At 46.4% G+C, this 24,655-nt stretch overlaps 10 protein-coding genes across 10 annotated transcripts; 5 read left to right on the top strand and 5 right to left on the bottom strand.

Annotated features, from left to right (window-relative positions):
- Positions 1-30: 30 nt before the first annotated feature.
- On the bottom strand, positions 31-713 carry AGABI2DRAFT_194488 (hypothetical protein). Its single transcript, XM_006463706.1, has 4 exons — positions 573-713; positions 433-520; positions 320-379; positions 31-266 (listed from the first exon to the last, which is right to left on the bottom strand). Exons 1-4 carry the CDS (start codon positions 608-610, stop codon positions 108-110), a joined length of 345 nt encoding a protein of 114 aa, XP_006463769.1. The 5' UTR covers positions 611-713; the 3' UTR covers positions 31-107.
- A 411-nt stretch (positions 714-1,124) lies between these two features.
- AGABI2DRAFT_74924 (hypothetical protein) lies at positions 1,125-2,343 on the top strand (the record flags this gene model as incomplete). The annotated part of the gene is made up of 3 exons (XM_006463705.1): positions 1,125-1,475; positions 1,525-2,154; positions 2,206-2,343. Coding segments are annotated over 3 exons (1,119 nt in total), but the record flags the coding sequence as incomplete, so codon positions are not given.
- A 1,732-nt stretch (positions 2,344-4,075) lies between these two features.
- Positions 4,076-5,193, bottom strand: AGABI2DRAFT_152846 (hypothetical protein; the record flags this gene model as incomplete). The annotated part of the gene is made up of 3 exons (XM_006463704.1): positions 4,076-4,096; positions 4,134-4,575; positions 4,625-5,193. 3 exons carry the CDS (start codon positions 5,191-5,193, stop codon positions 4,076-4,078), a joined length of 1,032 nt encoding a protein of 343 aa, XP_006463767.1.
- A 291-nt stretch (positions 5,194-5,484) lies between these two features.
- Positions 5,485-6,750, bottom strand: AGABI2DRAFT_75018 (hypothetical protein; the record flags this gene model as incomplete). Its single annotated transcript, XM_006463703.1, has 2 exons — positions 5,485-6,090; positions 6,142-6,750. Coding segments are annotated over 2 exons (1,215 nt in total), but the record flags the coding sequence as incomplete, so codon positions are not given.
- A 519-nt stretch (positions 6,751-7,269) lies between these two features.
- Positions 7,270-9,886, bottom strand: AGABI2DRAFT_120573 (hypothetical protein; the record flags this gene model as incomplete). The annotated part of the gene is made up of 11 exons (XM_006463702.1): positions 7,270-7,362; positions 7,417-7,458; positions 7,511-7,519; positions 7,577-7,619; positions 7,676-7,691; positions 7,754-7,879; positions 7,929-7,936; positions 7,996-8,081; positions 8,132-8,229; positions 8,286-8,312; positions 9,709-9,886. 11 exons carry the CDS (start codon positions 9,884-9,886, stop codon positions 7,270-7,272), a joined length of 726 nt encoding a protein of 241 aa, XP_006463765.1.
- A 715-nt stretch (positions 9,887-10,601) lies between these two features.
- On the top strand, positions 10,602-11,045 carry AGABI2DRAFT_194487 (hypothetical protein; the record flags this gene model as incomplete). Its single annotated transcript, XM_006463701.1, has 1 exon — positions 10,602-11,045. A coding segment is annotated over exon 1 (306 nt), but the record flags the coding sequence as incomplete, so codon positions are not given.
- Positions 11,046-13,594: 2,549 nt separating this feature from the next.
- AGABI2DRAFT_208677 (hypothetical protein) lies at positions 13,595-15,762 on the top strand (the record flags this gene model as incomplete). The annotated part of the gene is made up of 8 exons (XM_006463700.1): positions 13,595-13,632; positions 13,686-14,017; positions 14,088-14,584; positions 14,646-14,724; positions 14,783-14,870; positions 14,919-14,980; positions 15,043-15,431; positions 15,487-15,762. Exons 1-8 carry the CDS (start codon positions 13,601-13,603, stop codon positions 15,760-15,762), a joined length of 1,755 nt encoding a protein of 584 aa, XP_006463763.1. The 5' UTR covers positions 13,595-13,600.
- Positions 15,763-16,036: 274 nt separating this feature from the next.
- On the top strand, positions 16,037-17,198 carry AGABI2DRAFT_120570 (hypothetical protein; the record flags this gene model as incomplete). The annotated part of the gene is made up of 4 exons (XM_006463699.1): positions 16,037-16,656; positions 16,723-16,903; positions 16,958-17,034; positions 17,090-17,198. 4 exons carry the CDS (start codon positions 16,037-16,039, stop codon positions 17,196-17,198), a joined length of 987 nt encoding a protein of 328 aa, XP_006463762.1.
- Positions 17,199-17,664: 466 nt separating this feature from the next.
- On the bottom strand, positions 17,665-18,661 carry AGABI2DRAFT_120569 (hypothetical protein; the record flags this gene model as incomplete). Its single annotated transcript, XM_006463698.1, has 2 exons — positions 17,665-17,859; positions 17,915-18,661. The coding sequence occupies 2 exons, from the start codon at positions 18,659-18,661 to the stop codon at positions 17,665-17,667; spliced, it is 942 nt and encodes a 313-aa protein (XP_006463761.1).
- Positions 18,662-21,144: 2,483 nt separating this feature from the next.
- Positions 21,145-21,528, top strand: AGABI2DRAFT_74832 (hypothetical protein; the record flags this gene model as incomplete). Its single annotated transcript, XM_006463697.1, has 1 exon — positions 21,145-21,528. A coding segment is annotated over one exon (384 nt), but the record flags the coding sequence as incomplete, so codon positions are not given.
- Between the last annotated feature and the right edge of the window lie 3,127 nt (positions 21,529-24,655).

Below are 24,655 nucleotides of genomic sequence, written 5' to 3'. Positions count from 1 at the left end.
AAGCGAACACAGGCCTCCTATGTCGAACAGCCCATTCAAACTCCGCGGGATATCTCCGCAAAACATACAATTCAACAAGAAAGAACAAGAAAACATAAGTATTAGTTCTACTTTTTGTTCGCTGCCTCAATCGCCTCTCCGTTCTTGCATGCAATAATCTTGATTCTCTGCGCGGCCACCTGCTCGTTCGACTCCATCTTGAACGACGCATTCTTCACGATAAACGTCCACACATCGTCGCACAGGCGGTACGTGTGCAGGTGGCCCTGTCATGCAACCCTCAGCACCCAGCCTTGCTTGATTTCAAACAAACACATACTTTGAGCGTCGTCTTGGTCTTGACCTGCTTCACCATCGTATCCGCCAGCGACTTGTCAAACTGTGCAACCATTACACATGAATGGCACATTTTTCTCTACGCACTCCACGCACCTGCTGCAACACTTTCATAGCCAGTTGCGGTGTAATCGCCCCACTTGTAATCAACTCATCCAACGAATCTGTCAACGCCATGCCAATTCTATGCTGCATCAATGATTCGGCCTCCAGGGGCAAAGGTGATTCATACGCACGACGACCCACGGTAAAATTCGTAGTATGCCGTCGCCATTTCTATTGCATCAGATAGTCCAGCACCTGTTCCAGTGTGTGTGTATCGTCGATGAAAGATTCGAAACTGTGCTGAGTGGAATTGAATAGAAATATGTCGTGTGCGCACGACCGGGTTCTCTAATGAGAGTTGAGTCACGTGTATACTTAGTAATCAATGCCGTCATGATGCGCCGCCGTCAGTCCACAGTTATTGTTCCTTTCTTTTCCTCCTGGAAATTCATAAGCAATTATCTATCATACAGTACAATACTATTAATACAATACTATTAAGCAATGCGCGCAGATCATCAATATAACCAGGCTCCTACCCAGCTCGCTTACAGCGTGTTCCAAAACAGGACAAGATTATGTCAGAACAACATGTCCATCGCTGTAAGCGGCTGGAATTTCTCGTAGATCGGGCATCACCGAACCCAATAATAGTTCAGAGATCTCATCGACAACATGATAGCATTGATTAATTAACTTAATTACTCTGTCACGCCTAATAAGCCCCTGTCCTCGAGAAAAACATGCCCGCCGCTTCGTCAAGTCCCGATTCCATATCGTCTACCTGGAAAAAGGATCGGATAATCAACCTGGTACAGCACAGACTAGAAAAGCGGCCTTGCTGGTACCAGATCGAAGTCGCAAAGGCCTTTTTCTCTGGCCGTGATGTAATTGGTTGCGCGCCGACAGGGGCTGGGAAGACCCTCTCGTTCTGGATACCATTATTAATGGCTCAGGACGAGGGTCAGAAGAAGGTCTTATTTGTAGTTAGCCCTTTAAATGTGTTGGCGAAACAAAACGTCGACATACTTTTGAAGGTGGGTATCTCTGCTGTAGCTGTATCAGCCGAGAACGCGACTATTGCAACGTTCAAGGTGCGTAAATTATCAACCTGGCCATGAAAAATACTTAGCATCAGTTCAGGACATCGAGCAAGGGAAGTACGAGGTCGTCGTGACCAATCCGGAGATATTGATTGCAAGCGACGAGCTCAATTTCCTATGGAAAAAACCATCCTTTACTGCACACATCCTGGGTTTTGTTTTCGATGAGGGACACTGTATTGTTCAATGGGGAAAATTTCGCAAGCACTACCTTGCGGTTGGAATCCTACGACATCTTATCACCGATCCGGTACCTTTTTATGTCGCCTCGGCTACTCTACCCACCCCTCTCATAGCCGAAATTCGCAAACTCCTCCACATGAATTCTGAAAGGACAGTTGAAGTTTTATGCTCCAACGATAGGCCGGATATTGCTCTAATGGTTCGGGAGTTGAGCTATCCATCATCATCATATAAAGATCTCAGTTTCCTCATTCCACACAATTGGAACGAAGGAATGAACGTACCGAAAAAGTTCCTGGTCTTTTTTGATGATATCAAAGAAGCTGAGGCCGCGAAGGAGTTTTTCCATCAACACCTGCTCAAAGAATACCATTCCAAAGTTGCATGGTTTCATTCTACGATGGGCCAGCTGTACCGAGAAGCCAAAGTGGAGGGATTTCGAAAGGGAGAGATATGGGGATTATTATGCACGGATGCATTCGGTCTGGTAAGTTGTCGTTATGTATTTGAATGTTTGCAAACATACTTACTTTAATAGGGAATGGATATAGGAGACGTGGAGGTCGTGGTACAGTACAAAGCGACCTGCGATCTCTGCACCTTGTGGCAGCGTTTCGGTCGCGCAGCTCGATCTCCAGCTGTTCAAGGGGTCGGGATCTTGCTTGTAGAAAAGAAAAATACTAGTCATGGCCGGGAAAAAGGCTTGAAGCGAGGAATCCAAAATTCAAATGACGGACCTCGTAAACGTCAACGGTGTTCGAAGACCACACACTCTACGATCAAGGAGGAAGCAGGAGACTCTATAGACGTTGACAGCAGCTGTCAACTTGACACGTTGCCATCAATCCATGCCCCGTCACAAGCCGCGTGGTTAAGGGACTGCCAAGAGCGATATACCAAGCCGGAAGTTACCCCGAAAGATCCAACCAATGCCAAGAAAGGAAGACTACCAGGAGTTCTCCCTGGTACGGCAATGGATGACTATATCAATATTCCAACATACATTTCATGTCGTCGACTAGTCCCTCAGCTTTACTTCAGGAACGATAACCGAAGTAAGTCCTTTTCTTCCTTCTTTTCATGCGTCTGTGTAACGTCGAACATAGTTTCCGATGGCCATCACCGCTGCGACCCTGTAGCACTTCACGGATGTGACCGATGCCAACCAAGAGCCAAGACCATCTGTTGCGACCTCTGTCACCAGCAGTCTTTCGAAGACTTTCACATTCGCAATGCCCACCTCCTTAAGACGGCCACGGTTGTTCGACGATCCGTAATACCTGCATCATACAAACGAACTGCATATCATTCTACTCTCGAAGACGCATTGTACGAGTGGCGCGAAGACCGAGCCGTTGAACGCTTTGGAGAGGGACTTGCAGGACACCTAGGGGCACAGATGTTTATGACCGAAGATATTTTAAGTCGTATCATCGATTGTTGGGCATGCAAAAAAATCACTGAAACGTCCCAGTTATACAGGGAAACTTCGTGGCCAGGCCACTTCATACAAGCTTATGGTCAGTCATTGATGGACCTACTTGCCACCTATCCTCCCTTCGACGTGCAACGTGCCGCTCCTTTCCAAGCTCCTCCTCCTCTCCTCACTCCTTCTCCTCCCTTCAATAAGAACTCGAGTTCGATTCCTCCCTTGGCGCTCCCTGCAACTCCCGAAGTCAAATACCCAGGGCCTAGCCATGTCCCCGGTATTAACGTCATGCCCTGTCCAACTGTCTGTCAACTTCCGACTCCCCCTCCCACTCAAGTCCTACCTGTTTCGATTCCACATATCATTCAACCCAATGATATCCCTTTTAACACGCCCCTTCCCACCTTTGTAACTGCAGTTCACACACCCAGTATACGCCTCGCTCCCTTATCAATATCCCCTCCCAGTCCGGTAATCTTTTCAACTCCAGTTACTGATACTCCCAATATAGCTCTCACCGCTTCGAGTTGGCTACCCCATAATTCTGGGCTTGCTGTGCCTCATCAACGTCGAAAGCGGGCACCAATTCGTTGCGGAAACTGTTTACAAGTTGGTCATAACCGTACGTTTGCGAGTCTTAACATTTTTACATTCTAATATTGATATATATACTCAGAACGAACGTGTCAAACATCCAAGAAAGTCAAGATGGAGCTATTGGAACATCAAAACCAAGGAAACACATTAACTGCTTTGCCTTCAAGTTCAAACGGTGGGACTCTCGCGGCTGCTCGGGTCTCTAAAGATCCCTTTGTTCCAGTTGTTTTCTCTGCATGGACTTAACGCTCGGTACTTGCTCATTCAAATATCTCGTCTACAAACAGGCCACCGTCATCCGTTTCAAGCATTTGATTAGCTTCTTCGTCAACGTCGTCCAGCTGGGTGGGTTCGACTTCGCCTCTTGCCTCTGAATCTTGTGCTATGTCTTCTGGGTCAAATTCTCGTATTACTCCGCTGGGTTTTCGCTTGCTCTCTACCTCAAGTCTCAGCTGCTCTTGCCTCTTGTGCCCCGCATGCCATCTTTGCCTCGTTTCTTCAACGGATTTGTTCAACTTTATGATCCCTGACTGCATGGTGTCCATCAACTCGAGTTCGCTTTTTCGGCCTCGAGTAAATACATTGGTCTTGTACTTCTCCATGTACCGACGCAGCTTATCAAATGTCAAATTCATTTTGGGCGGTGCATGTCGATTCGTTTTGTGAGATAAACAGAACATTTTTTCAAATTGTTCACGAACATCCTTATAAATCTCGATCAGCGGCGAAGCTTCAATCATCCGATGTATCGTGTGGTTGGAGCCTGCTCCACCAAATATTCGTTTGATATAGAGGTTGTTGTGTTCGATTACCCAGTCGACGCCTCGAAAGTGGTCTTTACGTCCTGTTGGATTGACCAGCGAGTTGATACGAACTGCATCTCTATTAGAAAAGGTAAATTTCCATTTAGTTACCAAGATCTTGTACTCACGCCAACGGCTTTGGGTACAGAATATATATATTCTCCAAATAATGAAGAATCTCGTGAGCATATTTCGTCTTCCCACATCCCATGAAATAGAAGACCCATTGCGATAAACAGGCGTCGAGGCGACCAATGTCACCATGATTCATTGAATAATTGGTCTCCTCGTAAAGGAGAAAATCTTTGTGGTACGCTTTTGTCATTTCAAAGACTTGATCTCGCTGACTGCTGTCCTTTCGAGTGTCACGGGCCCGATCTGGGAGCGCTACAAAATTCTTCAACAGCTCATTGGCAATTTCGACTAGCTCGTCCCATGTTGGGTTCGTATTGACCCACTCTTCTAGCGACAAACATTCAGGATGACGTTGGGATACCGCAATGCGCCATGCATCAAGGCGAAGAACAATTCCAATGTGCGTAATGACTTCATGGAGTTGCCGAAAGGTAGGATTAGTGAGTATCTTGTGTTTCTCAAGCGGGCGAATTTGAGTAACGTATTTCATCAGATTGGTAGGATCACTCTCAGATTCCGAGGATCTGATATGTCTCCGCCAAATTGCATCAGCGCAGGCCATTCGAGCATGGAACCACCCATGGCAAAACAATTGAGACTGAAATCGTTGTCCGGGACTCACGTCGTCAATTCTCGAATCTTGAAGACTGTGCAAGTGTTGTCCAGTCAAGAGATCTCCGTGTATGAGGATGACGTTGTTTCCAGGATGAACGGGATTGGAATTTGACGAGGAGTTAGAGGTGGGTTCTCCGATATTTGATTGGCGAAAGAATTCTTCCAACACAGTTGCGTTTTTCGCTGGGGTACTGGGCCCGGTTCTCGAAGCACGAAGGGGGACTTGTTTCGTTTTTGTCAACGGTATGCATTCAATTTCCTCGGGATCCCCGAGATTCACTTTGAACTTAGCAAGCTGAGGTGGCCCGTAAGCTATTAAATCCCCAAGAAATTTCCAACGGTTAAAGCGATCCTGGATGGAGTGTTTATTTGAATCGAGTTTATAAAATGTGGGCGGTAGGCTTGTCAAAATGTGGGCAACAGACGAAGGAATTGGGGGATTTATTTTGAACTCTCGAAGAATATCCGAAAAATCAAGATTGGCTTTTGTAGTCATAGGGTGAAGAGGAAACATGGAGGCCGTGGTCAGGTGGACCAACGTGTCTTTTGTTGATGTCTCTAAGCTCGGCGTAGAGTGTCCCAAGTCAACGTCTAGGTTATCATAAGCATATGAAGTCAGAAAGGTGGACCCTAGACGTTGCATCTCCCGGTAAGCTTCTTGCGATAAGTTTTTCATAGCTCGATTAATTGTGGTGACTGAAACGGACAACCCAAGGTGGCCTAAGAAATTTCGGGTTTGTTCGGAAACGTTGCAGGACTGAAGAAATATTCCAATCAAAGCTTGCAAGGCGTTACATCTCTGGTTGGTGGCCTGCATCATAATACTGATGCAGGTAACTTGTTTCTAGCGTCGAGAGATGTGAGTTCCGATTCTCAAAAGGAAACTCATGCTTACGATGTGTAACAACGAGCGCTCCCGCGTCTCCAGTATTTCCTCTATATGCTCGGGTTCATCTTCATGCTCATTCACCATTTCGAGGATATTTAATTCAATATCGTCCTCATCCAAACCTTCCATCGGTGGTGCTCGTTTTCGAGATCCTTTAGTTCTTTCCTTCATCCGTTCTGCTCGATCCTTTTTTCGACGACGAATAATGACCGGATCTGCTTCCAATAACTTCCCCACTAGCTCCCAAAGCTCGGGTGCTTGGGATTGTATATTATTGGCGATTTTCGGAACGGTACAGTCTTTCATTCTTTCAGCAGTAATTGTTCCTGCATTGAAATGTAACCCAACATCGGGCCTCGTGAGATTACGGAGCTGCGAAGTCAAGGTGCCAACATATTCCTCTTTCATCCACTTTCTCAACACTTCTCGAGTTCGCTCGTGATGAGCTAACCAGCCCAGTAACCGAGGTAAACCATCAAGGAAGTTCTCCACAAACGGTGATTCTGCAATGCCAGGTTCAACGAGTGAACGACGAATAAGGTTTTCGAGGGGAATATTGCAATTTTCGAGAGTTCTGATGACTTTATAGAAAGTGTTTGGGTTGCTGGAGGACATTATTGCAGGCAAAGAGAAGTGGTACGACAACAAAGATGCGTGTATATGAAGGCAGATCCATTCGTGATGCCAACAGGAGTAGGAACGCATCGAGGAGGCGCTTCGCGAGCGCGAGCTTGAACTACGATACCTTGATTTGGCAGTGTTACGGTCACATCTTTTGTAATCATGCTAAGTGGTATTTTATAATGGTTTTTGTGCTAAGTCTCGCGCGGGAATCCATCACGGTGATGTCCGTTTGACGACAAGTTCCAGCCGCTTACAAGTAAGCACACCTCTTAACGAGGTGTTTGGCCCTATTTGCCAAACGTGCGACAACTTGTGAGCGAGCTGGGTAGGAGCCTGCAATATAACGTCCCAAACAAATCAAGCATCAGACAACACAATCATCATCATCATCACCAACGTCAAACACCCAGCCGAACAGTGTCCAACGAACTCGTCACCGTGTAACTAGTACCTATAGCAGTGGTCACCATAACACTCTGCAAATCATATCGACGATTGTTATTTGATCCTTCAGTCCAAACCGAAACGTTCGGTGGTTTCGTTCGACATAGCTTTGGATCTCGAAGGTTCAACATCAATCGAGATATTATTATTGATGAAGTACTATTTTTTTAAACAATTTCAGTAAGTATTTCGTTGGTTAGTGAAAATTTGAACTTGCATGTTTGCGAGCATGGTTAAAGAACCACGACTTAGTGGCTGAACAAATATTTAAAATTGAGTTGGAGGGGAGAGGAAAATAGACACATACACCGCCGACCTATATAATTCTCAGTTACTAACAAGTTATGAGAATGCGGTTAAAAGCCAAACTTACAAAGAAGGTTATGATATTTCCTATATTGACAACGACCATCGCACTTGAAAAAAAAGAATTGATTACTTTGAATGACATATCCTTCCACTTTCGACTTACCCAAAGTAAACGGCACCTAGTATACGAAAGTATAGGGTAAGCTGCAAACCACAACTCACAAAGCACAACTTTACTTACCATCTCGCATAAGCATCGACAATAAACCAATACCATTTCCGTTCGGAAGCGATAGCGTTTTATACAGAGTCATCACAAAAATCAGAACATCAAACATCAATTCGCTTAACCAAGCGAAAGCCAAATCTATCAAAGCTGAGCTTTTTCATAAACGTTATGAGTGAGAACGACTTACAACGGGCTCTGTCAATAAGTACAATCGTCAGTTTTGCATCGAGGTTGAAGATGATTAGTATACTTACTCGGTCCTGGCTAACGTCACACCACATCCATCAGGTATATAGACGGGTGGTGATTCGGCAGTTTTTGTACTGGTGATGACAGCCCACTATGTCCAATTACTACTGAGTTTATTCGCAGGATATTTCGAAAACTTACGATAGCTATTCCCGTACTGCATACCGCAACACCAGCGTAAAGTATCGCAACCCATGCTTTACGCCCATAAAGTGCATACACGCGCATGATCATCAAACCTGGATAATGGATGTCCGTTGAATAACAGATGTGAACGTGGGGAGGAAGAACGTACATGCGACTAGGCATTGAATCGTGATAACTAAGAATTGATGATAGATTTGCATATGAACACAGCTTTCTTCGTTTCAGCAAAGCTAGTAGCGAAAAAACCGAGGATAATGCTCACCGCTAAAAATCAGACGATTTTCAGTAAGTTTTGCAAATGACGAAAACCACAAAACTCACTTTATATCTGAGTGCTTGATCTTCAATCCTCCAGAAATATTCTAACATAATCGGAACATGTCCGAAAAGTGTCAAGTACCGATTCACAAAAAACAAAATCGAAGCCCATGTAAAACATGGACTTGTTCCATCCCTCCCAAGACTGTTCTCAGAATCGAAAGTAAATCGACGTGGTTCAAAACAATTTTTCAGCCTCAGTGGCCAAAATCTTTCGACTTCGTAAATGAACGTGAGGAGGTATTCGTAAATCAGAACCGCTACACGTTTTTGCTATCAATTCAATGGAGAGAGAAGGTGAGAGAGAAGTGGTGCTCACTGAATGAGATGACAGCTAATGACCAATTGATGTATCTGTCAATGTCTATCAGCATACTTTTGTGGTCAGAAGTTGTGCCATGCTCGACAGGATAGACAGTTTCTGACCCACTCCATGTCATTGTCCTCCTGGAAGCCACGCCACGAGGGAAAACTTTAGAGAAATACTCACGAAGACTCATAATCCGCAGGCGTGATCTGCATACTATCCACAGAAGATGAATATCAAGCGTTTCAATGGAGGGATACGAGGTTACAAGCACGCCTGGTGCAAGTTTTTCGTGAGAGGGAGATGAATGAAAAAGGATAAAGTGAAGCGTTCGCCTCCCTTGAAGCACAAGATACCACTGGAAGATAAATATACGTGACGATGGATAACAGCGCCGAAGTTCATCGTCACTGGTCATACTGGTTGTCATGTTCATATGCTCATTTCTAAACACAGCCAATCAAAAAAATCAGTTATGGCTGTGAAATATGGCAGATGAAAATCAACGGGATTAACCATCTCATTTTTAGCAACCCAACGTCAATTTGAAACGTAGTTGCGAAGGAGTTATGGTATCTGCGCTTGGTGTTGGACTGATAGATATCCAACTATCGGTACATCTCCGTTCGTCGTCAGAGGCAGCTTTCTCCTTCAAGGCCCTAACTGAGTCAACGTCGCGGAACGAGAAGCAACGGTCCGCGGGCCGGACTCGGAGAACGCCGCCGGTCCGACACGTTGCTGATCCTTTCTTCCACTGCACCCGTCATTCAATTCCTCGAAGAATCCGTCTTTTTTTCGTTTTATCTCTTACGCATATTAAGCTCTCAACTTAACTGCTATGAAATTTCTATTTTGACGCCGCCTGAAAACCGAGGGGACTCAGCGGAGGTGATCAAACGAGTTTTCATCATCCTGACATGTCGAACAAGCTGATGGCCAAGCGCACCAAGGTCGAGTATCCTGACGAAGAAGGAAAGGCTCTGCTCGGTGTAACAGTTGGGCAGTAGACGGCGTTGGACGGCGATCATGAGCACTTGGTGTAGCTTTCTCCGACTCGGAAGAACTCTATCACCTTTTTCGCGACCGCTATCACCATCTTCGGTTCCGCCAGGATTGCGAGACATTTTGGCGTCTCTCCTCCTTGCTAAAACTTACAATTGAATCGCAACTTCTGGTCCGTCTGCGCGTCAGAGGGTGGAAGACGTTTTTTCTTTCTCTGCTGCTACACCATCACGATCTATCAGTCAAGGCAATGGGTTCTTCTTCGCCATTATCATGGTTCGTGGCATCAGTATTCCCATCTTGCTGTCATTAACTTCGACAATAAGCGGTAGCGGCAGAATACGGCCTTCACAGCTCCAACCATTCCGCCGGTGCCGTGGTAGCTTGGGGTTGGGCTCTCATGCTATTCAAATAGCTCTCGGGTTTGAATTGACTTAAGGAAGCTCTCCGTCTCGGGTCGCTCCAGGGATAGCAAGGGTGCTTTGACCGCTGGTGCTCTTCGAATCGAAACGTCTTGCTTTGGCGACCCCTTAGGAGTCTACTGGTGGTGATGCCTTTCTGGAACTCAAACGCAGACTTACTTGCGAAGTTGTTGGTGGGAACGTTTCATGTGGCGTGCGCTTCCATAGCACCTGGCACTTCGGCTCTTTAGACAAGCAATGCCGCACTTTTGACTTATATATGTTTATCTACACGCGTTCGGTCATCAAGAGCACGGTGCAATATTCTGGGCTGTTTTAACTGGACGTGAAGACTCTGGCATGCGCTGTCTATGCATCGTCAATTGGCACGATCCTGGCACGGCGCATTTCATGTATTCTGCATTCCATTTGGTTGCTTGGTTGCTTGTTTGAACTCTCAGATCTCAGTAATCATCTTCCACACGTCGTAGGCAAAAACTGATAGATATAAGAAGATATTGATGCATCGCCCAATTTCGAACTTGACCAGACTTATGAGTACTTAATTATAACATGGGCGATGTCTCGGTGCATCCATTGTCTCGCACTTCCTTCTTTCGTACTTCTTCGTTGTCTGCTAGCATGGATTCATCGCCCAGTCTCACCAGTCAACCTCACTCAGGCCCTCGTCCAGACATTGAAGAGGGATATCTGGACCATACCTCTTCTGTGTTTCGCCCCGTAAATCCTTGGAAGATGACTCTTAGGCAATGCCTGATGGCCAGGCATTCTATCGACACCATTCGCACTATTGACGACGTGCAACCAAACATGCCAATGTTCACCACCGTTTGCGAAAATATATCAGAGGAATGCAACACCCTTGGCGAAAAGAAACCTGGCGGCGATCAGATTACCTTTGGTTGGTGGTCAACCACCATCGTGTTTTTGACGGATTGGCTCCCTCGCCGGATCTTCATCAATCTTATGTTCCACATTCCCAGCGTCTATCTCTCGCGCTTTGAAAAGACATGTGAAGAGGCGGGTGAATCGCTCGTCGACATGAAGCGGCGTGCTCTCGATGAGTCCAGAGGAATCGAACAACCGGACATGCGCGCTGTCGAACTCAAACTTGTACCAATCCGTATCGGAAGAATCCCTTTTGATCTTGTCTATGTTTTCACTTTTATATCGGGACTGTGCGTTGTTTTTTTCTGTCAAATATGGATATTTCGGGACACTTATATTACTTGCGCCTATTAGGTTTCTCATATTGGCCTGGATGTTTGGCTGGTTTTCTCCGGAACCTCTAGATTTTGTGTTGCAGGCTCCTGGCATCATGATGTCAATCAGTATTCTCGTAGCCATTCTCACTAGTTTCGATTTACATGAAATCATCCAAATTTTCTGGTTAGCTGCTTGGAAATTTAATGTGGCCATGGTATGTCGCATATACTCACTTTTATCACTGGGAACTCATGTTTTATGATCTGAAGGATACGAGAGGGATACATCAACCTTTCTTGTGGAACGTTTGCGTTGATTTATCCATATATATCGTGTGGACGATATGGTGAGTTATGTACCTCATGAAATGACATTTGTGGTATGACGGAGGTCTTTAGGGGATATATATTCTTCACGCTATTCATTCTGCTGTCCTGTTTGAAGCAGTATTGGCATCCTACGATCTATGCCAAAATTGCTGCAGAACCGCTTACGGGGACGATTTGCTACATGATTTTGGGAATCGTTTTCTTCCTTGGCCTCATGAGCATCTTCGCCAATTGGTATCATTCCGGTAAATATTATGAAAAATGGGATAGAGTTGTTCCTAGAGTTGAAGAACAAGGAGGTGCCGAACATCAAGTCGCGCAACCTTAGGTGATTCCGAGTCGGCCTTTACGGGAGAAAGACTCAAACGAATCGATGGTGGGATATTCATGGTTTCAATTGTGGATCTGTAGTAAAATACCTATTTTAATCGCCTTTATATATTCATGTACCTATCATATACCTACCGTACCTATATTCTAGCCTTTATTTTTTTATTATAATTCCTAAATTTCATTTCTCATAGATTGAGGCTCTCCTCAGTGGTTCGAATTGCCTCGGAAAGATTGTGAGTCAGGCGCCATGTGGACCACTCATCATCTCCGATTGCGACGGCTGAAGCTGAAGATTAATTAACACCAAGGCTTGTCTCATTAATCATTGATGGTACAGCTACGTCAGAGAATCTGGAGACGTAGACCCAGCGTAGACCTAGCAAAAATAATTCCTCAATTCCTATGACTAAAACTAATGCTCCGACTCGGAGTGAATCACATTCACTGAGTACGGCCCTATTAGGTGCTCGTAACTTACTTCAAGTTCGTTTCTTATGGTGAGCATGCGAGGCGTGATTGATGTATTCATGGTGCCCGCCTATGGCAAAGGAAAAGTCCTTACCATTCGTACGAGTGTGTTGCTATTCGATTTTTTAGGGAAAGGAAAAATAAAATCTACATACTAGTAGCACCTCTAGAAAGGATGGACAAACGTTACGAAGCAAGTTTCATGATTTAGTTCCTCACATTATACTAGTAAGCGAGTGATACACGCGGAAGACGGTAATGGAACATGCATCATCATGTGCTAAATGTGATATTGGGTTCTGCCATCATGTTCTCAGAAGAACCAGAGGACTCCGGATGGTTCTTTTCAGCGAAAAGAATTTTCTGAAGTTTCTTTGATACGTTCATGTCAAAAAACGATCAAACTCTGTCAGTGCGACTCATGTGCCGGCATTCTTCAAGAATCCCAACATTCCGCTGCTCGCCATTCTCGTCCAGAGGCTTGGCTCATAACTAATTCTGGACAATGTAGATGGGTGTTCATGAAAGATGACAATCGGGTAGATTCCTTTTCAAATAAGAGAGGCCCAGTGTCCCGGAGCGTGGTATGGAGTCGACTGATCATGATGACCCAGCTGATTAAACACCAGTCTCAATCTTCTATACCCCCTTTCAACACTAAACGGCGGATATTGCAGATAATGAGATATTCGATCAACTCTATCCGATTTTTGGGACAGCAATTGTCATACAGCTTCAAGTTTGTACGCCTTGAGCGCTTGAGCAAGTGATCGAACAACGAAGCAAAAAAGTGGCATAGAAGCTCCAACTGGAGGGGAAAGAAGTCACGTCGGACAGTCTAGCCAAGGGTTACATTACAGATAATACTGTTCTACCATCAAAACTCCGATGACGAAGGCTATCAACCAATTCCGCTGGATGATGGTATACGGCCTCATTTAGTCAGGCCCCATTCTTCTTCTACAGTCATGGGGTCACTCTCTCTTCACTGTAGAAATCATGCCGCCGGGGACCATGGCGAACCAAGAGTATGCTTAAAAAGCTCGCTGAAGAGGGCTTCTGAGCCTCATCCTTGCTCATGATTTTTCCTTCCGCTCACCAGCGCGCGTGGTTTGTAAATCTGAAGCTCTGGTTATGCCAAATCCTTACCAGCGTTTACTCAGCGCCTCAAAACAGAAAGAACGCCAGGCCAAGATCGACTCTGTTCCTCCTTCGTATCGCACGGCCATTACCCTTAATGAACAAAACATATATGCTCTTTCACTTTCCCAACTTGCATCACAATGTAAATCCGGTCTCGTGTCTCCCTCGGACATCATGACTGGGTATGCGAAGCAGGCTATTCGAGCTCATCAGGCTACTAACTGCCTCTCGGACTTGATGTTCCGGGAGGCTTTGACAACGCCGTCTATCACCAATTGGGGATCAAAACATGTATTTGACACACCTCAAGTCTCTACACGTCCTCTCATGGGAGTCCCTGTCAGTATCAAAGGTACGTAACAAGGACCTTTAAAATTCTACCGCCGCTGAGTACTGAGTCATCATTGCCATCCCCGCCGCAGACACTATTGATATTGCAGGACATGATTCTACGATAGGGTATTCTTGTAATGTCGGAAAGCCAGTCAAAGAGTCGTCACCTATTGTTCGCCTCCTTCAGGATGCGGGGGCTTTGATACACGTCAAGACCACTGTTCCGCCTGGGTTGTTGGCCATCGAAACTTCGTCAGATCTTTTCGGTCGTACAACAAATCCGTATAATTCCAATCACACTCCCGGCGCATCAACTGGTGGTGGTGCTGCGCTCCTCGCCAGTGGGGGGTGTAAGATTGAAGTCGGTTCCGATTTGGCGGGGAGCATACGTCTACCTGCACATTTTTGTGGTGTCTGGAGTTTGAAGGGTAGTGCGGGGAGGTTTCCGTCCTGGGGCAATCGATCTTCTATGACCGGATTGGAAACAATACCGCTCATCGTTGGGCCCATGGCAAATTCATTGGATGACCTCACAGAGTTTTGGAAAAGGGTTGTTGGGATGAGGCCTTGGGAATACGATCATACGGTTGGTACCAGACTCTGAAATCTTGACTTACCTGCGTCAGAGTCTTATTTCAATCTTTTAGTGTGTCCCGCTTCCATGGAAGTCAGTCAGTCTACAAGAAGGGAAAAAGAGACTGAAATTTGGTGTCATTTGGGAAGATGGTGAGCTCGGAACTTCGCCCTGACATTTCCAGATGAGTGACTTTAGACGCCTGTAAAGGGGTCATTCCGCCCACGCCTGCTTGTCGCCGTGCGTTATCAAAGGTTGTAGATGCTCTCAAGAAGCAAGGCCATGAAGTCGTTGACTTGTAAGTCGTCTCCCGCGTGAGCGACTGTACATGCTGACACCCACCCAGTGAACCCCCTTCGGTTGTAAAAGGTCTTAACATTGGATATCAGCTTCTCTTCGCCGACAGCGGTAAGAATAGATTCTTCAGCTGCTCTATTTTTCATGTCGTCTTATTCATGTGTACGCCATAGGTGAACAATTACGTGCACCTCTCCAGAACACAGAAACCCACACTCTACCAACGCAACGCGTCCTTGGGCTCCTCAAACTCCCTAAACTGATTAAATCATTCCTCTCACTTATACTTCGCTCTCGCATCCTTTCTTTCATCTTCGGACTCGGCTCTAAGCCCGATCCACTCTCCGCCGAATTGTATTCATTACTTCATAAAAAAACTGTGGTGGAAGAACGGCAACTGATAGAGGAGCGAGATATTTATCGTGCCAGTTGGCATCAGAAATGGATGGAAGAGAAAGTTGATTTTGTTTTAACCGTACCTTATCCCCTACCTGCGCTCAGGAATGGGGGGAGTGGAAGGGCGACTTTAATGAGCTGTGGATATGCCTTCATTTTCAATATAGTGCGTTGGAGACTCTTTTTCTACCCAGACTCTATGTTGATGCGGCACCCTTCAGCTGGATTATACTGCAGGCGTAATTCCTGTAACAACAGTATCTCCCACTCTTGATGCCCTTCCTGCTGATTATTACTCGTCACCCACATTCAATCAGTTTAATGCTGTCGCAAAGGGAGCATATCTAGAGTATAATGCAGAGAAGATGAAAGGACTTCCTTTAGGAGTACAGATCGTTGGTAGGAGAATGGAAGAAGAGAAAGTTTTGGCGGGGATGAAAGTTGTCGAAGGGGCTTTGAAAGAATTTGAACACGGAGATATCGGTCGAAAGGACTAGAATAATATTTGCTCTCGCGTATGATCATGCTTTTTGTAGTCGCTTCTATCCGAGTCAATACTCTGACTTGTTAAAAGTCCACCTGAGGTAATTATATGCGTCCGTGACTCGCTCACACTTTACTCAAACTACCCGCCGTCTCTAACTCACACCATCAGATAATAGCCAAGTCGAAAGTTTGTCCGCCACGATATTGGAACGCATTTTGCGTGAAGAGATTGGCTGGTTCATTGTCTCATTTAAATCTGACTACTTAATCTGGGCGGTGTCATGCATGTCACAATCCATCCTTCTTCTCGTACTTCCTGGTTCCTTTCCTCAAACCACTTGTTCGCTGTCTGCAATAATGGATCTCCCTTCCAATACAACCTCTCAAGCCGACCCGTGTCTTCCTCTAGATGGATATCCAGATCATACCTCTTCTGTGTTTCGTCCCGTCAATCCTTGGAAAATGACTCTTCAACAATGCCTGATGGCTAGGCATTCAATCGATACCATTCGCACCATCGATGACGTACAACCGAATGTCCCAATGTTTTCACCTGCTCGCCCCCCAAAATCAGAGAAATACAGCTTTTATGGCGAAAAGAAACCTGGCGGCGATCAGGTTACTTTTGGTTGGTGGTCGACCACCATCGCGTTTTTGACGGATTGGCTCCCTCGCCGGATCTTCATCAATCTTATGTTCCACATTCCCAGCGTCTATCTCTCACGCTTTGAAAAGACATGTGAAGAGGCGGGTGAATCGCTCGTCGACATGAAGCGGCGTGCTCTCGATGAGTCTAGAGGAATCAAACAACGGGACATACGGGCTGTCGAACTCAAACTTATACCAATCCGTATCGGAAAAATCCCTTTTGATCTTGTCTATGTTTTCTCTCTCATGTTGCTACCGTGCGTTTTTTTCTTCTTCTGTCATATAAGAATATTTCTAGAAACTATACCACTCGCGCCTCTCAGGGCTTTCATGTGTGTCTGGATGTGGCTTGAAGGGTTTTCTCAGGAACCCTTAGATCCTATGTTGAAGGCTCCTCGCATACTGGTGTTAATCAGTGCTTTCGTAGCCAATATCGCTACTCTCAATTGGCATGAAGTCACCCAACTTATTAGATTAGCTGCTTGGAACTTTAATATGGCTATGGTATGTCGCATATACTCACTTTTATCACTGGGAACTCATGTTTACGATCTGAAGGATACCAGAGGGATTCATCAATCTTTCTTCTGGAATAAATGCGTTGATTTATCTATGAGGGTTGTGTGGACGATATGGTTAGTTATATCTCTCGTGAAATCGCACTCTTGGTATGATGGAACAATTTTTTAGGGGTTATATATTCTTCGCGGTCTTTATCTTGCTCGCCTATTTGAGGCGGTGTTGGGATCTTCCGGATCTTCCGGTTTATGCCAAATTCACTGCCGATCCGCTCACATAGGTACTCGGCGGCATGATTTTCGGGTTCATTCTAATCATGGTCACCATTCACTTCGTTTGGCGCCATCGCAAGAATTATGACTTTTGGCGTGAAAATTGTTCCGAGGACAGAAGAAGATTGTCTCGTCGAACATAAAGACGGAACAGGGGAGTCAACGGTCATGGGAGGAGGACTTAAAGGAATCGCGGGTCAGTGATGTGAACTCCGGATCTGTAGTAGATTACCTGTTTCAATCGTTTTAGGTATTCATATTTGTGCCCCTGTATCGTTGTGTTGCCTCCGGTATCGTTTCGTTTTCAGGCTATTCAAGAGTTTTCCATAGCTTCAGCGCGCACGTTAGGGTACTTGCAACTTAGAAACCAGTTTTTCTATGTTAAAGGCACGATCCCTCCATTTGATCGTCTCAACAAGCCGTAAATTACACGTACGTGTACCATATGTCGTAAGGTGAGAAGGAAAAAAGTATTTAGACATCCCCTCGCAAACTGAGCGTTGATGGTTTTGCTTCGAGCTTAATCTCTTGTTGATTCACGGTACCAGTAGTCACCTCGGTAACTGGTCGGGGGCGATTCCACTCTATGGTGCTAAGGTCATTTCCTGTTTGTCTGTCCCATGCACGGCCGGAAAACACTCGATAGACTACAAGAAGATATGAGAGTACCTTTGAAAAAACATTCCATCAGCATTCTGATAAATTAAGTACAAAAGATACTCACCCGGATCTGGACGACCAAGTCCTCGACGAGCTCCATCAGGTCACAGTCGAGCGTTGGTGTAGAGATGAGGGCATCACGAATCGCCTTTTCAACTCTTTCTATGCCCGCGGTAACTTGGTCTTCGTCGTAGGTTATGTTCTTCAGAAGCATGACGAAGTTGGGAATTGGTTGGGTATAGGGAAGGATAAATAAGGTCGCGTGCTTCGAGGCGATCACCTTCGTTTTGATAGCGATGTCATATTCATCCTGTGTCAAATTAATGACAAGGAAGTGCCAGGGTGCACCTCCGGGGTCAAGGCGCTCCTTCTTCTCGATATCAGGCTGGAGCAGATCCACTAACTTGTCCCTGCATAAGAAGTCTGTCAACGTCTTCGCGATCGTCGACCTGGTGGTCTGTAGGTCCGTGGAGAAGTACGCCCCCCACGGACGTACCCAGAGTTTGATGCCAGGGATATTATCGAAGTTCTCGGTGAGGTTGGTAGCTAGACCACGGGTGACGGGGCTGGTTACTTGTGGTGTAGGGAAATCCTCGATGGGAGGGGCGGTGTAGGTGAGGCCGTTCATGGTGATCTTGTTATCCTTGACCGGACGCATCGACGCTGGGTCGATACGCTCGTTTACCTCCATGGTTTCCATCTGCGGTGTCTCATGACTCTCATCACTGAGCGTCGAATATCTGTTGTTGCTAGGGTTGTGGATGGAGTCCTTAACTCCTTGATGGACTTCCACATCCTTGTCGTCGTCCATGACAGTGTCTATGGCGGGCTCGTGGCGTTTGTTTGGGCGTTCCGCGGTTACTGAGTCGCTATGGTCTCGTTTTAGAAAAGCTTCCGGAGTGTCGATGGGTGGGGTACTCGTAAGGCTGTTCTGCCTTATAGAGACGGGTGTGAGGGGGGTGGAGTGAGCTATGGTGGTAACTAAATTGTGTGTTGACAGAGAGGTTTGCGTCGTACTGGCTTGGATTCTCAGCGTCCTGTGTAGGGTATTTATTTGGAATTCATCGCTTAAGTGAGCGGGGTCATAAGGGGAGAAAAGTATTTGGGGAAACTTAGCTCCGGTAGAAATTTTTCTTTGGGGGCTTATTGCCTTTAAAAATCTCCTTAAGGATGTTCTAGGGGGTTTTGGGGTAGACGGTGGAGACTACGTGGAGACCAATCCCCCGTGTTTGCCCGTTTGTGGTTAGTGAGAGCCTGATGTTGAGATGTTAGAGTCTAGATGTGTGTACCCGGTTGTGGCCGGTGGCAGCACAAGTGGTAGGCTGTGTGCCGGTTGCTGCTGAGTCCAGCGTTCACAATCGGTGCTGCGGCTGCAAAGTTTAGTGTGTCTGCATGGTGGTGGGCTTAACGTTGGTGGTGGGGTTTGTTACTCTTTGTAGAGGAGTTAGGGAGGGGAAGGAAGCGGAATTCCTCGTGGGCGTCATTTCGGGCTCAGAGGTTTGTAATTTCTGTTTCTGCGAGTTGCAGACTTTTAAGGCTTCGCTAAGTAGGTATGCTGCAACTTTGCTTGGCCTGGTTTTTAAAGGAGTAGTGAGGAGCTCGTCTGGGACGACGAGGCCTCTAGACCACTACGGGTCTTACCACGTCACATGGCGGTTTAGGTCCAAGAGCCTTTTTTGTGAGATGATCTTGTCAAATATGTGATCGTTAGCTTCTCCGATGCTTCCCTGTAGTGATTGTGTGAATTTGCCCCATAAAAATATCAAATACTACTCTTTCATCGCCTTCACGGGACAGAACAATGATATATCGCTTCTTGAATCTATGGCTATTTTTCGATTCATATACATTGTGTTGGTAGTTGTATTTTAATCCATACGATCTATAGAAATGAGTGGGATAAAAAAGAGAAAAAGAATAACGAGATCGAACTAGAGGGCACACGGAAAATGCGGGGTCGTCAAAGGAAGATTTGTCAAATATATATGATATATTGCGATACACATAAATCAACATGAAGGAGCTAGTTCAGGGTACCGACGATGTGGATCCGCCAGAATCAAAAGTAGCTCTCGCATCTAAACCAGACGACAACAGATGTTGAACCTCGTGCAAGGCATCCGCATGCCATTCGACATCCGAATGAGTGGTCAGATGGAATCGTTTCGGTCGTGGGCCAGTAGCATGCAGTGCTTCCAGCATTCCAACAAATACAAACGCGTCTACCCCAGACCTGATGTCTGAAACTGACAACACAGAAAGATTTGTGTTAGGGCGACTGTGACTGTGATGTCACAGGTCACACCTAAACTCAAGAACTAAGGAGTATAGTGACAGAAGTTATATTAGGCGTGAACCTAAGAGAACTCGACGGAGTCTTCTACAAGTTTCTTCCTACTTTATATACCTAGACTACGGCGCACAGACCAACTACCCTAGGTAACTATTTATATACTTGACATGAGAAAAGAAGTACGTATGAGAAAGTAAACTAATTATACATTTGACATGAGAAAAGAAGAGCGGAGTAAGAAGTAAGTAAACAAAGGTACATTGATCATAAAAACGTCAACAACACCAAACAAACCATAAAAGTGTCCACAAGTACAAACAACTCTCAAACCGGTAATTCATTCACACAAACCAACGCCTCCCGAAGTAATTCCTAATCATCGTATCACATGGGCATAGTACGAAGAATCCGGCTATTGCCCAGTGTCGTGGTCCCCAGTATCCCCATCTCTGTATTACCCACGCCTTCTGTTCCTCATAGTCCCACATTGCTAAGGTTACCCTCCCACACCGCCTGCACCGATGATCCGATAGGTTCCAACCTTCCGGCCTGTCCTCTCTTCCTATTGCCGCCGCCACCCTTCTCCATTGTACTTGCTCCGCATGGTTCGGAGGTAGAAAAGAAAAGATGAGATCAATAAGTTCAATGGGTAGATCTGTAGCTTGCGCCATTTTAGCAGTATGCCGATAGTTTAGCCTCCGTCGAACTGTAGCAGCAGAGGGAAATTATTATGTAATAAAATATGTGACAGATGTGACAGCGTGACGCCGTGACATTCTGGCAAGGTTCTAACAACTACGTTATCACTGAGGTACGTAGTATATCGTTTCTATAGCCCAAGGTACTTATTTGTGTGTTAGTCTATTTTATCTTAGGTGAATGAAAGTAGTGATCTACGCGACTACGTTATCACTGAGTCTATTTTATCTTAGGTTATGGGCCCCGGCTCTATCTAAATTTATTGTATACCTCAGTTTCTAGAATCACTCGAACTTATTACAATGGCCAGCACTGGCGGAAGTCCCCCACCTATCTTCGCCGATGCGGCGAAGTTTAACGGCTCCAATTGGGTAACATGGAAAGGCCTGGTTAGAATTGCAGCCGACCTTCGTGGCGTTTACGGATACCTTGATGGATCGATTCCAAATCCCGCACCAGTTAATCCTGTGAACGTACCTATCCCAACCACACCACCTACTACTACGCCACCTACTATCATCACTCCAACATCAGAAACTCCTTGGGAATCTATCACCCCATCTACGTCCGAATGGAGAGTCCGCAACGCGTGGGCTATGGGCCTTCTCATCTACAACACTAGCGACCCGGTTGGACTCGGAATTAATATTCATGGGACAGCCCCAGACGCCTGGAGGTCCTACACCGATACATACGAAGTAGCATCAGAAATTGCTATCTTAAATGCAGAGCTCACCTTGCGAAACGCCACCTATGTCGATGGCCAGGACTTCATCGAATTTATCACCCAGATGAGGACCAAGTGGTCGAATGCTACCGCTCTTGGAGCACCTATCGACGATAAATCCTTCCGCACAATCATCTTAAACGCGTTGCCAAGATCCTGGGACCCTATCGTCGCTACACTATACACCACCCAATCGTCCTGGGATGCTATCAACCAACTCATGACCCACTGGGCACGTATCAGCAGAGAACATGTCGTTAACCCTAGTACAACCACATCAGCACTCCAAACTTCGACGCAGAGACCTAACCGTGAAAGGCGTACCCAAAGCCAACTCCAATGCTCTAACTCCAACTGTGGTCGACGAGGACATACTATAGATGATTGCTACTGGCCAGGTGGCGGAAAAGCAGGCCAATTCCCACCAGGCTTCGGCAAACGTGGAGGAAATAGAGGTTCGGCAACTACAGGCAACTCAACGCAGCAAACTACTGTGAACGCTGTAGCAACTGAGGGAAATAATGGTTCGTCTGAACCACAGGTTTTCGCTCTTGCAGCTATTAGTGAGATCGAGGAACTATCTGACAAACCCCAATGTGTACCTCAATCCTATGCTGTCCTCTCGCCCAACCCAATCCTTACTTTGCTTGACTCAGGAGCCAGCGACCACTGTTTTGTCGACCGTGGAAGTTTCTCCCAATATCAAGAGATCCTTCCCCCGCGCACCGGGCACTCGGCAGGCAAAGATTCTACCTTCGAGATCAAAGGAACGGGGATTGCTGAGTTCTTGACTGTAACGGGAGGATCGTTGTCGAAAATAATGCTCAATGCCTCCCTCCACACGCCACTCTTGAGATCCAATTTGATATCCGTATCGAAACTTGTGTCTAAAGGAGCAAAGATCAGTTTCGAAGGAGATACAGCTATCGTATACAACACACAGGGCAATACCGTCATGACGGCCACCAGGAGAGATGGACTTTATGTCGTTGATACACGGAACACACGCACACCGGTCCTGAACGCTACGCAAAGTAAAAGGAAGTCAGTGCCATACGAGGTCTGGCATAGACGTCTCGGTCATATCTCCACTGACGTTATTCTTCGTATGCATCGAGAGAACTTGGTTGACGGTCTTGATGCACATGGGGGAGCTGAGATGAAGGCGTTATGTGAGGATTGTATCTTTGGGAAGCATACAACGCACCCTTTTAGTGATACAGCGCCGGCGGAGGTTGACGTTCTCGACAGGATTTACATCGATCTGTGGGGACCAGCACCTGTAGTCTCTGCAGGCGGAGCGAAGTACTTCATGCTGTTGATGGACAGAGCGTCTTCATACCGAAGGGTCTATTTCTTGCCGTCAAAGTCGGCGGAGACTACGTTGCAGGTCTTCAAGGAGTTTCACAGGGAATCGGAACGGCAGACTGGGCGGAAGTTGAAGCATGTACGTCTGGACATGGGCCGTGAGTGGCATAACGAGCTGTGGGACACCTATGTGAAGGAAAATGGCATACTTCTGGACTTCACGACCCCATACGCTCATCAACAGAACGGCAAAGCGGAGCGTAGTATGCGTACGCTGCTGGAGATGGCTCAAACTATGCTGTCCGATGCTGGTCTGCCACAAATGTATTGGGCCGACGCAGTGCAGACGGCAGTCTACACTCGAAATCTTGTTCCTCCTACTCGCAGCCCGACGATTATCCCCGCTGAACACTGGTTACAGAAATGGCAGGATGTGTCTCATTTACGCCCGTTTGGATCCATTGCATATGCGCATATACCTGTTGAGATTAGTCCCTCGAAGTTATCTCCCAGATCCGTGAAACTCACCTTCATTGGCTACTTCGACCGTGCGGGCTATAAGCTCCTGGACCGTGCTACTGGTAAGATTCACAAGTCGAGGGATGTCATTTTCGAGGAGAGAGCTCCACATTACTTGACAGACCCCGTTATTACGTATCCTTTGGACTACACCCTAACCACGCCGGACCTTACCGCTGTGGCGCCACGCCCTAAGCCGATTAACACCCTTCATCCCGCTACACCAATCCCTGCTACGACCCCCGGTAAAGATACCTCTCAAGACGATGACGGACGACTTGATAGTGAGGGTGAGGTTGCGGGGTTACTCAAGGAGAAGGTGGATGACACCCCTGCCCTACAGAGGTCGAGACGAGAGATTGTTCCTAGTCGTAGGATGAAGGAGAGTCTCGAGTATCTTAACCGGGCTAAAGCTAACGTCGCGGTGAGCGATAGCGTCCATGATGAGGCTTATGTGCCAAAGACTTTTACGGACGCGATGAACCGGCCGGATTTATGGTTTGAGCCTATGCTGAAGGAATTACAGGCGATGCGCGACAAAGGCGTCTACAGGCTAGTGCCCCGACCAGCTGACAAGAATGTCGTGAAGTCTCGATGGGTATTCGCCACCAAGTACGACGATGCGGGTAATATCTCCGGCCACAAAGCTCGCCTAGTTGCAAAAGGCTTTACTCAGGTACTGGGTGAAGACTACGACGAGACTTATGCCTCTGTCGCTCGCCTGGAGTCAGTTCGCCTCGTCTGCGCTATCTCTGCTTCTATGGGACTTCGACTGTGGCAGGTCGATTTTGTCTCTGCTTTCCTGAATAGCGACAATTCTTTTGAGGTGTATATGGAGCAGCCGGCTGGTTTTGAGGAAGGGGGGGGTGGATACGTATGGCTCCTTCTCAAAACTCTCTACGGCACCATGCAAGGCGCTCATGACTGGGCACGCAACCTCCAGAACACCTACCAAGGCCACAGTTATTACACCTCCAAGGCAGATCCTCAAGTGCGATCCCGTGTCGAAGGTGACGAAATTACGCTTACTTCGACGTGGACTGACGACATTCTGGGTGCATCCTCGACTGAGGCAGTGTTATGAATTTACCAACCTATAGGAGGGACGTCATCATGCTTACTCATTTCCATATCCCTGGATATACTCTTCTCCACCTACGCTTCTCCCATCATTCATTCCCATGTCACTTTCTCTTTGACGTTACCTTGTTTATCTTTCCCTTCTCATGATCATTCTTATTGTTCCCTTGATTGATCTT

Source organism: Agaricus bisporus, assembly GCF_000300575.1.
Source record: "Agaricus bisporus var. bisporus H97 unplaced genomic scaffold AGABI2scaffold_9, whole genome shotgun sequence".
NCBI classification, from domain to species: domain Eukaryota; kingdom Fungi; phylum Basidiomycota; class Agaricomycetes; order Agaricales; family Agaricaceae; genus Agaricus; species Agaricus bisporus.
This window is presented reverse-complemented; position numbering and strand designations above follow the sequence as displayed.

Excerpts from the sequence above, each read along its gene's own strand:
- AGABI2DRAFT_194488 (XM_006463706.1), bottom strand. The coding sequence starts at position 610 with ATGGCGACGGCATACTACGAATTTTACCGTGGGTCGTC. Across the intron at positions 521-572 it reads GAATTTTACCGTGGGTCGTC|AATTGGCATGGCGTTGACAG; the intron begins GTGCGTATGAAT and ends GATGCAGCATAG. Across the intron at positions 380-432 it reads CTATGAAAGTGTTGCAGCAG|TTTGACAAGTCGCTGGCGGA; the intron begins GTGCGTGGAGTG and ends ATGGTTGCACAG.